Source organism: Staurois parvus, unplaced genomic scaffold (genome assembly GCF_062004578.1).
Source record: "Staurois parvus isolate SC_StPar_1 unplaced genomic scaffold, SC_StPar_1.0 ptg000154l, whole genome shotgun sequence".
Classification (NCBI taxonomy): Eukaryota; Metazoa; Chordata; class Amphibia; order Anura; family Ranidae; genus Staurois; species Staurois parvus.
Window position 1 is genome coordinate 20,143,414 of NW_028317950.1, and position 12,602 is coordinate 20,156,015.

Sequence of the window (12,602 nt, forward strand, 5' to 3'; positions counted from 1 at the left end):
TCGTAAACTGAAGTGTTCCACCTATCCTTCCCACCCTTATTAACGGAGAGGAGGACAAGATAGCACAAGATGAGTCAATTCCAGTAGAAGGGGATGCAGTACAATCCTCATCTAAGGAATCTACTCCCGAAGAACCCAGGGTCAAGGTTTATCTCAAACCCAAAAGAGCTTTTGTGAAATTTCTTGCAGAAGTTGTTGGACTAGTTTAAATTTTCTGTATCCCAAAGTCCTCCACTCCTAAGCTTGTAGGATCATGGCATCTTCCCTGTACATCCTAATTAAAGGATGTTTTATATGCAGAACAGACTCACCCTGCCAAGGTGTCTCTTCCGCCATTAAGGTTCCCTCAGCAATACCCCATGGAGAGTGAATTCACTAATAAATGGAGTATGTCAAGACTATTATCATGTGCCCAGTGAAGAGGTCAAGGTATTTAAGGATGTCTTGGACAAATGTCTGGAGGATTTATTTTAGGCCACATTTATGCTGCTTGAAACTGCTTTACATCCGGTTGCTGCAGCTGTTGGCATGCGCCAAGGCATTGAGGTCTGGCAATTCGATGGATGTGTCTCGGTTTAGTGGTTGCCAGGAGAACAGTACTTGTTTGACTGCATTGAGCCAAGTGTAAAGTTTGGTGGAGAGGGATTATTGTATGGGGTTGTTTTTTTAGGGGTTGGACATAGCCTTGGCCCCTTAGTTCCAGTGAAGGGAACTCGTAAGCCATCATCATAACAAGACATATTGGACAATTTCATGCTCCCACCTTTGTGGGAACAGTTTGGGGATGGTACTTTCCCGTTCCAAAATGACTGCGCACCAGTGTACAAAGCAAGGTTCATAAAGACATGGATGAGCAATTTTGAAGTGGAGGAACTTGACTGGCCTGCACAGTCTTGACCTCAACCTGATAGAACACATTTGGGAGGAATTAGAGCGGAGACTGCGAGCCAGGCCTTCTCATCTGACATCAGTGCCTGACCTCACAAGTGTGCTTCTGGAAGAATGGTCAAACATTCCCATAGACACACTCCTAAACCTTGTTGACAGCCTTCCCAGAAGAGTTGAAGTTGTTATAGCTGCAAAGGTGGGTTCAACTCAATATTAACCTTACGGGCCAACTCAATATTGAACCTTATGGACTAAGACTGGGATGAAATTAAGGTTAACGTGCGTGTAAAGGCAGGTGTCCCAATACTTTTTGTAATATAGTATATGCCATACTATGAGGGATCAGATAGCGTTACTCAAGATTATAACAAATCCCTCTATTCCCTCTTGCATAGGGTTCTGGGAGAGATCGTAGCCTCTACTGAGGCAGAACCTTTGTCTAGCTTTCTTCCAGGCTTCTCCAATGAAGTGTCTTAAGGGCATAGAACAGGAGGATGCAGTCTTTGGACTCCAAAATGTCATCAAAATAAATATCAGCACAAAAAAACTGCCTCAGGACTGGTGGAAAATCTTCAATCCTTTTATTCTGAAGGGTCCTAATAATGGACGCCAGTCTCAAGTTCTCAGTCCAGAGAACTTGGTCACCACAGGTGAGGTCATTGCCCATCAACATCATGGGTTTGAGGGCCATTTGTATTGCCCTACTGCATTGATTAGTGAAGCTGAGGAGCCTTCTTGTAAGTGTCCAGTCATACAGTGCCACGCTGGTGGTAGCACATTTCGTCAAGGAGGTACCAGTAGTTGGGTTGCTCTAGGGAAGTGGATACATCCTGTATTGGGTGGAACTCTGTGTTCCCACACTGTCTACCATCTGATTTCCATGCGTTGAAAATTGGCTGCAGTATTTTCTCAGCCGCCAACTACTGTCTTCAAGGAAGTGGGGTCTTCACTCAGAGGTCTTCAAGGAACTCCCTGGATGTAGATTTTCTGACATCCAGTTTCAGTGCGTGGCTCAACAAATTTATCTCCAGGACCAAGGATCTTTGAGCATTTGCATTTTGCTGGATTAAACTGGAAGGTTTTCAGGTGCTTCTAACCCTGGTCTTAGCAAAGAAGAACTAGGTATTCTGATATTGGATCTTCTGGATTGTCCTGACCTTCTGTCACAAGGTCCAATCTGTCTTCCTTTTTTATAGCTGCTGGCATAATAGCATGGCTGTTATAGCCAAGGTCTTTTGAGACAGGAGAGTTGGGTATTGTTCATTCCTATACTACTGAAAGCTTGAAATCTGATTTCAAGGAAGATTTATCACAGATTTTAGAAATATTGCTTTGTTTGGGGTGAGGTTAGAGGTTTTCGCCTCTCCAATCTGGAATTTCTCTGGGACTAGCCTGTTCGATCAAGGGTCAGATTTAGGTCTTGGCAGTCCCTTTTAAGAGAATTTGTTCACATTCCTGGGTGCGTGCCTTTCTGCAAGACAACACGTGTTTTGTGCCACTGGCCAGGGGTCCACTGAGTTCCTGGGATCTCATCTTAGCACTTTATACATTGCAGAATTCTCCATTTGAATTTATCCTGGATATTTCTTTAGTCCCCAATCTCAGGTTATACAGTTGTGTTCAAAATAATAGCAGTGTGTTGAAAAAAGTGAATAAAGCTCAAAATCCTTCTAATAGCTTTTATTTCCATACACACAAATGCATTGGGAACACTACACATTCTATTCCAAATCAAAACAAGAAAAATATCAAGAAAAATATATCAAATTTGTGTTGTTGCTCTAAAAAATTGAAGAAAAGTGAATATTAGACTGTTGAAAAAAATAGCAGTGTTTGTATTCTTCTTTACAAACTCAAACATTCACTATATAATCTGAAAAATGTTTGAAGATTTTGCTTTCTTTTGAATCACTTAATATTTAGTTGTATAAGCACTGTTTCTGAGAACTGCTGTACATCTGTGTTGCATGGAGTCAACCAACTTCTGGCACCTGTGAACAGGTATTCCAGCCCAGGATGATTGGACTACATTCCACAGTTCTTCTCTTTTTCTTGGTTTTGCCTCAAAAACTGCATTTTTTATGTCACCCCACAAGTTGTCTATTGGATTAAGATCCGGGGATTGGGCTGGCCACTCTATAACGTCAATCTTGTTGGTCTGGAACCAAGATGTTGCACGTTTACTGGTGTGTTTGGGGTCGTTGTCTTGTTGGAACACCCATTTCAAGGGCATTTCCTCTTCAGCATAAGGCAGCATGACCTCTTCAAGTATTCTGATGTATTCAAACTGATCCATGATCCCTGATATGTGATAAATAGGCCTAACACCGTAGTATGAGAAACATCCCCATATCATGATGCTTGCGCAACCATGCTTCACTGTCTTCACAGTGTACTGTGGCTTGAATTCAGTGTTTGGGGGTCGTCTGACAAACTGTCTCCGGCCACTAGACCCAAAAAGAACAATCTTACTTTCATCAGTCCACAAAATGTTGCGCCATTTCTCTTTAGGCCAGTCAATGTGCTCTTTGGCAAATTGTAACCTCTTCAGCACATCTTTTTTTCAACAGTGGCACTTTGCGGGGGCTTCTTGCAGATAGCTTGGCTCCACAGAGGCGTCTTCTAATTGTAACAGTACTCACAGGTAACTTTAGACCTTCTTTGATCTTCCTGGAGCTGATTGTTGGCTGAGTCCTTGCCATTTTGGCTATTCTTCTATCCATTCGAATGGTAGTTTTTTGCTTTCTTCCACATCTTTCAGGTTTTGGTTGCCATTTTAAAGCATTTGCGATCATTTTAGCTGAGCAGCCTATCATTTTCTGCACTTCTTTATATGTTTTCCCCTCTCCAATCAACTTTTTAATCAAGGTATGCTGTTCTTCTGAACAATGTCTGGAACGACCCATTTTCCTCAGAATTTCAGAGAGAAATGCACTGTAACCAGCATGTACAACATTTGCTGCCTTCCTTCCTTAAATAAGGGCAATAATTGCCACCTGTTTTTCAAAGAATGAATGACCTCACTAATAGAACTCCACACTGCTATTATTTTGAACATGCCCCTTTTCAATTAGTGATTCAATTATACAGAATCAGCAGCATGCATGTCATGACTGTTGAGTCTGTTGGATTTCAATTACTCTACTACACCTGCTAGTAAATTATTTGCCATGTAGAAATATCAATTCTACCAAAAACAGTGATTGATCAGGTTAGTGATGTCTGACTGCTATTATTTTGAACACAACTGTATATCTGGTTGCCGTTACTGCAGCTTCCAGAGTTCTGAATTTGGCTGTTCTTTCCTATATGGAACCATTCCAGGTGCTTCACCATGACAAGGTGGTTCTACAGCTTTGGCCATCAATTTGACTGGAGGTGGTTACATCTCAGCCAACACATTGCTTTGCAGTCTTCTGTACTAAACCATGGTCTTCTGTACTAAACCAGTGTTCTGTACTAAGCTGGTTCAAGGCTGTTCACATTTTGTCTAGCATCAGCATCTCAAGTTTGTGAACTTACTAAGTGTTCTTCGGTTCCTATTTTTATCAAGTGGATGTTAGTCTCTCTGAGGACGCTATTTGGTAGGCATGTTTACAGGCCGCTGTATAGAGTTCGAACTTATTTTGGTTTCGTTTGTTGGGGATTGTTTGTTGGCTTGTTGCCCTCCCCTTATATTTAGTGCTTTGGAACCTATTCGTAATGAATGTAAGGCACTCTGTCCCGTGATGAACTCCCAAGAAAAGGATTTTACTTGTAAACCAATGTAAAAAAAATTCCACAGTGGAACCTCTACATGCTGCTATAGCAGAATCTACTCAAATGTCAGGGTATTTTTTTTTGTAACCTTCAGTAACGCTTGGGTCTTTGTTAATATAATAATATCATGAAATGAACAACATTGTGCAGCAATGGGTAGCAATCATACATTTATCACTTTCAGGGGTTTAGCACAATGTGAGCAGTGAAGTACAAGTTCTGACTGATTGCAGTTAACTACCAGTCCTTACTCTTCGCCTTACAGTGTTACTAAACCCACAACAGTAAAAGCAGTCTGTATATGCAGTAAAGCATACTTGTTATACTCACTGTGAAACCTAAGGGGTTAATCCTCTGCATTGTGTAAAAATGCTGTTTGATCCTGACTTCTCTGATCCTCCCCTTTTTCCAGTGTGCCCCTCTTATTTCCTGATAAGACATATTGTGTGGAGACACTCTGCACATGCTCAGTTTGATGTGTATTGCTAAAGAGGTGGGTTTCTTTTCTTGGGAGAGTCCTTTTGATCAGCACAGGGCCTATCAGCACTATCCAGAGGTCAGGGGTTCTGCATCCTCCTAGAGCAGAATGAAAACTCCTCCTATAAGCTTTAACCAGTGCTCTGCTGAACACTGATTGAAGTCACAAGACTGCTCTAACTGCTGATGAGAAAAAGTATTTAGCAATTATATTTACTAAAATTATTGCATTTCCATGCTCTGTATACTGTGGGAGACCAGATATAGTGAATGCAGGGTCCTGGGTTTAGTAACACTTTAACGCAAACCTTTGCTTTGTCATTACTTTATGCCCATTCCACATGCCTTTCCTTTGCTCCTCTGCCACTCCATTCAGCCACTGTAAGTGGAGAAAATACCCAATACTTTTGGGCATTGTGATGATTTCAGCTCACTTCTCTTTTTCCCAGGTGACAAGACTTGGTGTTTAATTGAGGGCAGAGAAAGACAGATTAGCCCAATCAAAGCTCCAGCTAAAGCTACTTGCCCTTACACTGGAGTCCCTTTACTTGCTCCTAGCAACAGAATAGAGGGGCTGGGCAGTTAAGGAAAGGTGAGTATGTGTAGATGGGGAGAAAACCATTAAAGTGAAACCACTCCATTGTCCTGCACAGGAAAAGCACAGGTATGGTTTCAACAGGATAATGTTGTATTTATGCTCCAAAGACCACATTCTAAATATTCTAGAATAAGCATCATCTAAAGAAAAAGGGCAAGGGTCAAATACATTAAAAGGATAATAGTATTGCTGTAATTAGTGGAAGTAAAGTAACTATGTTTGTTTTCCCTTTTTTCCTATGTGTTTTTCTCCTGGAAAGGGAGCTCATTGCAGGTTAATTATGCAACCATTGTAATATTATCATTGGGTAGTAAAAGTAATAGTATTTCCTCTTTAAAGCACTGTAGACTAGAAAATGAGTTTGCATACTCTGGTAAAGGCTTGTGTACATGTGCTATAGGATCTGAAGAAGGTCGAATACAGTTGCTTTGACCTGATTTTGTCTCACTGACCTGCTTAAAGTGTATCTTAAAGTGATACTAAAGCTAAAAATGTTTATACTTTAGCGCATTCCTCGCATTAAAGTAAAAAATGTTTTCTATTTCGCTGCCCCACTCTTCCCTGTATGAAGGGGAAGAGGAGAATAGATCCAGTGCTGTGCATGGCTGCATCTCTTCTCCCCTCTCTTCTTCTGCACAGATGCACTGAAACAGCAGCAGGAGCCACTGGCCATTGCCAACTGCCGCTGTCAATCAAATGCAGTGAGCAGGAAGTGAGGGGAGGGGCTAAGTCCCGCTGTGTAAGTCTATGGAGAGTGGTTCTATAGACACACAGCTTGGAAGAGCGCAGACACACGTGGCTTGCTATGGAGAAACACAAAAAAGAGGAGTAGCCAAGATCACCGGGGGGGGGGGGTGCCTTGAGAAGAGGACCGGGGCCGCAATACTACTGCACAGATCAGGAGAGTATAACATGTTTGTTATTTTAATGTAAAAAAAAAATGTTTTGACTTTAGTAACACTTTAACCTAAAACCACAAATATAATATATTGCAGCTTACAAGTTCTTGGTGTGGTGGCTGCATTGGTTTTCTTCTTTTTTGAAGCTTGTTTTGCTTTATTCTCACCTGGTGATCCTGCTGATAACTCGCTTCCTGTCCCTGGGGGGCTACGTCACTCCTTCACTGAATCTCTGGTGGGAGCCATGGTTATCACCCTAGGTTGCTCTCCAGATATTAATTTTCACAAAGTCTGCCGCCTCAGCTTTTATGATGGCAATTTTCAAATGCTTAGAATATTATGAAGAGTGAACAGATAAATTGCAATTAATTGCAATGTCTCTTTTTGCCATGAAAATGAACTTAATCCCCAAAAAAACAAAACAATTTCCACTGCATTTCAACCCTGCCACAAAAGGACCAGTTGACATCTCCTAGATTGTAAGCTCCAAGAAGCAGGGCCCTCCTAGCCCTCTTGTATTGAACTGTATTGTCTCCCGTTATATTGTAAAACGCTGAGCAAACTGTTGGCGCTATATAAATCCTGTGTAATAATAATAATAATGTCAATGGTTCTCTCGTTAACACAAGTGTCATTGTTGACAAGGACAAGGCTGGAGCTCACTCGGTCATGCTGAATAAGTTAGAATAACAGGTTGGAAGCATTAAAAAGGGGAGTGGTGCTTGAAATCATTATACTTCCTCTATTAACCATGGTTACCTGCAAGGAAACACATGCAGTCATCATTGCTTTGCACAAAAAGGGATTCACAGGCAAGGATATTGCTACTAAGATTGCACCTAAATCAACCATTTATCAGATCATGGAGAACTTCAAGAAGAGAGGTTCAATTGTTGTGAAGAAGGCTCCAGGATGCCAAAGAAAGTCCAGCAAGCACCAGGACCATCTCCTAAAGTTGATTCATCTGCAGAATCGGGGCACCACCAGTGCAGAGCTTGCTCAGGAATGGCAGCAGGCAGGTATGAGTGCATCTGCAAGCACAGTGAGGCGAAGACATTTGGAGGACGGCCTGATGTCAAGAAGGGCAGCAAAAAAGCCACTTCTCTCTAGGAAAAACATCAGGGACAGACTGATGTTCTACAAAAGGTACAGGGATTGGACTGCTGAGGACTGGAGTACAGTCATTTTCTCTGATGAATTCCCTTTCCGATTGTTTGGGGCATCTGGAAAAAACTGGAGAAGAAAAGGTGAGCGCTACCATCAGTCCTGTCTCATGCCAAAAAAAAAAGCATCCCGAGACCATTCATGTGTGGGGTTGCTCTCAGCCAAAGGAGTCGGCTCACTCACAATTTTGCCTAAGAACACAGCCATGAATAAAGAATGGTACAAAAACATCCTCCAAGAGCAACTTTTCCCAACCATCCAAGAACAGTTTGGTGACAACCAATGCCTTTTCCAGCATGATGGAGCGCCTTGGCGTAAGGCAAAAGTGATAACTAAGTGGCTTGGGAAACTCCCCAGACCTTAATCCCATTCAGAACTTGTGGTCAATCCTCAAGAGGCGAGTGAACAAAAAAACCCATAAATTCTGACAAACTCCAAGCATTGACTATGCAAGAATGGGCTGCCATCAGTCCGGATGTGGCCCAGAAGTTGATTGACAGCATGCCAGGGTGAATTGGAGAGGTCTTGAAAAAGAAGGGTCAACACTGCAAAAATGTACACTTAAACAATTTAAACAATGTAATTGTCAATAAAAGCCTTTGACACTTATGAAATGCTTGTAATTATACTTCGGTATACCATAGTAACATCTGACAAAAAGATCTAAAAATACTGAAGCAGCAGACTTTATGAAAATTATTATTATTGTCATTCTCAAACTTTTGGCCATGGCTCTATAAACACGTTGTACCTATTCATCTCGGTTACATCAGGGGGAGGACAACTGGTGGTTTACAAAAGATAGCTAGAGAAGAAGATATTCTTCAGCGCAGCTCATGGGAAGTGACAAGGACACTGCATTTGTGGCAAGATCAACGGGTATTTTCTGTATTTGCTGAAAAGGTTCTTAAAAAAATAAATAAATAAAAAAAAACACTAATGCATCAACCATATCTAGGGACTGTTAAGCTGCTTTATTTTGCTTTTTTGTTGCTGGGTTTAGTTATCCTTTAAGATTACCTAGGGAGTTGCTTTTGGTTACTGCTGAATTGCTTGTCCATGCACACTTAGGTATATGGCCATATACACAAGCTTTTCCTACTGAATTTTGTTGTGCTGGATGGTTATGTAATGTAATTCCATATTACTGTCCTGCCCCCTGCCTGCTCTTTAGATTAACAGTAAACATCACACTATTAATTTCCATTCTGAGCTCTTCCCCTCCTATGTACCACTCTCTCCTGTAGATATTAATAATACAAGCCTGATTTAAATTTTTAGCGGTCATGTGACATCTGGAAATACAGTTTTCAGGCAGTTATTTAAAAAAACAAAACAAAAAAAACACACATTTCATGGTATTTAAAAAAATAAATGAGCGAATACATATTTGCATGGAGTGGTCTATTAAAAAAAATAACAGTTTCATATTCAATAAAATACAAGACACATTTATGTGGAAAACTGTAGTTGAAAATCTCTCAGCTAGGGTATTCTAATAAAGAGCCAATCGGAAAATTTCCTCAGAACACTCATGAAATTATTTTCCGCAGACCACAAAAACAATCCTCCGTGCGCTTCAACGCAGTCTATGAGAATGAAATATTCTGTTTAAAAATGGCTGATAAAAGACTGAAGTTCCATCCTGTACATAAATGATGCGAGATAAAACATAAGAAAAATTCAGGACAAAATTGCAGTCTCCTTAAACATCAGCTCCGCACAAAGTTTTATAAAAGTTTAAAGAAATGTCAGTATTTAATACAAAGCCCTCTCTCCCTCTGTGGAGATAAGATATGGAAGCTTCTTAGACTCAGCGTTCAGTGTGAGTGCGTAGGTCTGTGGTCACAGGGTCGTGCTGAATCGTTTGGTGTAACATCAGAGCCAAGAGTCCGGCTCGGTTGGTCATGGCCATTCGGACGTTGCGCTCTTGCTCAAAGAGTTCATCCAGTTTGTACCACTAGGACACAAAAAATAGGTTCTATTTAAGAAGGTCTGCTCAAGTAATAGAGGAGTATTTTCATACTTTAAAATGTTAATAAATTCCAGGCAAAACATTTTGTTTACGCATTTTTATAAAGTGAAGGAGGGTTAGAGCCCTTGTCCAGTTTTTGTTGCTTTGCCTGTTGAGGAAAAATCCCCTCACAATCTCTGTGGTCATTTAGAATGGTAAACAGGTTCATTGGGTAACCGGTCACATCTAATGCTTTCATGCAGCACCACCGGACCCTACTAGGAAATATATTTCACGGTGCATAATGATACATACCTACAGGTGAAACTTGAAAAATTTGAATATCATGCAAAAGTTCATTTATTTCAGTAATGCAACTTAAAAGGTGAAACTAATATATGAGATAGACTCATTACATGCAAAGCAAGATAGTTCAAGCCGTGATTTGTCATAAGTGTGATGATTATGGCTTACAGCTCATGAAAACCCCAAATCCACAATCTCAGAAAAATTAGAATATTACATGCAATCAATAAAACAAGGATTGTACATAGAACAATATCAGACCTCTGAAAAGTATAAGTATGCATATGTACTCAGTACTTGGGTTGGGCCCCTTTTGCAGCAATTACTGCCTCAATGCGGCGTGGCATGGAAGCTATCAGCCTGTGGCACTGCTGAGGTGTTATGGAAGACCAGGATGCTTCAATAGCGGCCTTCAGCTCTTCTGCATTGTTCGGTCTCATGTCTCTCATCTTTCTCTTGGCAATGCCCCATAGATTCTCTATGGGGTTCAGGTCAGGCGAGTTTGCTGGCCAATCAAGCACAGTAATCCCACGGTCATTGAACCAGGTTTTGGTGCTTTTGGCAGTGTGGGCAGGTGCAAAGTCCTGCTGGAAAATGCAGTCAGCATCCCCATAAAGCTCGTCTGTAGAAGGAAGCATGAAGTGCTCCAAAATCTCCTGGTAGACGGCTGTGTTGACCCAGGACTTAATGAAGCACAGTGGACCAACACCAGCAGATGACATGGCTCCCCAAATCAACACAGACTGTGGAAACTTCACACTGGACTTCAAGCATCTTGCAGAGTGTGCCTCTCCATTCTTCCTCCATACTCTGGGTCCTTGGTTTCTAAATGAGATGCAAAAGTTGCTCTCATCAGAAAAGAGGACTTTGGACCACTGAGCAACAGACCGGGTCTGTTTTTCTTTAGCCCAGGTAAGATGCTTCTGACGTTGTTTGTTGTTCAGGAGCGGCTTGACAAGAGGAATACGACATTTGAAGCCCATGTCCAGGATCCGTCTGTGTGTGGTGGCTCTTGATGCACTGACTCCAGCCTCAGTCCACTCCTTGTGAAAGTCCCCAACACTTTTGAATGGCCTTTTCCTGACAATCCTCTCCAGGCTGTGGTCATCCCTGCTGCTTGTGCACCTTTTTCTTCCACACTTTTCCCTTCCACATAACTTTCTATTAATGTGTTTTGATACAGCACTTTGGGAACATCGAACTTCTTTTGCAATTACCTTTTGAGGCTTTCCCTCCTTATGGAGGGTGTCAATGATGGTTTTCTGCACAACTGTCAGGTCAGCAGTCTTTCCCATGATTGTGATTCCTACTGAACCAGACAGAGACCATTTAAAGGCTCAGGAACCCTTTGCAGGTGTTATGGCTTAATTAGCTGATTAGAGTGGGACACTTTGAGCCTAGAATATTGCACCTTTTCACAATATTCTAATTTTCTGAGATTGTGGATTTGGGGTTTTCATCAGCTGTAAGCCATAATCATCACAATTATGACAAATCATGGCTTGAACGATCTTGCTTTGCATGTAATGAGTCTATCTCATATAATAGCTTCACCTTTTAAGTTGCATTACTGAAATAAATTAACTTTTGCACGATATTCTAATTTTTTGAGTTTCACCTGTATACTGATAAAAAAAATAAAAGCTGCCATTAACCCAGTGGTGTCAAACTGGCGACCCTCCAGCTGTTGCCAAACTATAAGTCCCATCATGTCTCTGCCTTTGGGAGTCATGCTTGTATCTGTCAATCTTGCAATGCCTCATGGGAATTGTAGTTTGGCAACAGCTGGAGGGCCGCCAGTTTGATACCCGTGCATTAATCTCCCCTAATAATGCTAAAGGATTGGCTCAGTGGCTTCATTACTTTCGGAACCACTCACCTGTAACAAGCATGTAGCCAATCAAGTATGAATTCCTGATCTGCATACTTGTTTCAAGTCAGCGACTCAGAAAAGACAGAAACCTTTGGATATGCAGCCAGGCAACAATCATTTTTAGGAGGAAGGTCAGCAATGGCAGCCTCCATATTACTCTTAGCACAAATCTGTTTCATAACTAAAATGTTAGAGAAACGCATTGAAGAAAAAAAAAAAATAAACTCCTTCTCTAGAAAAAATTATTTTGCCTAGTGGTGGGGCAAACATCTTTTCATAAAGAAGTCTTGTGGTGTCCAAACTTCTGTATGCAGAGCTTGCTACTCCAGAGGAATGTTGTGTCCCTGCAATACACTATAAAGCTTTGTTTACAAAAGAAAATGTCTTCTTTTCTGCATCATTGTGGAGAATGAGTAAGTACAGATAGGCATACATAGTGGATGCACTGTTTTCACACTTCGTTGGTCATCTATACTTCTAACCCTCCTTTACCCTCGGTTCACATCTGTGCGGGTGGTTCCGCTGCGGGACCCGCACAAATACCTGCAGCCGCACCACCCACACAGAGGAATGTGGGATTCACAGCTGGTGCCGTTAGTTCTAATGGCACGCCGCCCGCACTGGAAATCACAACCGTACTGGGAACCTCGGTTCCCACGTGGGCTGTGATTTTCACAAGTAGTG

The 12,602-nt window shown here is 41.5% G+C and overlaps 1 protein-coding gene across 2 annotated transcripts in view; it reads right to left on the reverse strand.

Moving 5' to 3' along the window:
• Positions 1–8,738: 8,738 nt before the first annotated feature.
• Positions 8,739–12,602, reverse strand: part of CXXC1 (CXXC finger protein 1) — a 34,215-nt gene continuing 30,351 nt past the window's right edge. For both annotated transcript variants that reach the window (XM_089675184.1, XM_089675183.1), the window contains one exon: positions 8,739–9,745. In XM_089675184.1, coding sequence (XP_089531310.1) covers positions 9,599–9,745 — 147 coding nt within the window. In that variant the 3' untranslated portion in view covers positions 8,739–9,598. The remainder of the gene's footprint in view (positions 9,746–12,602) is intronic.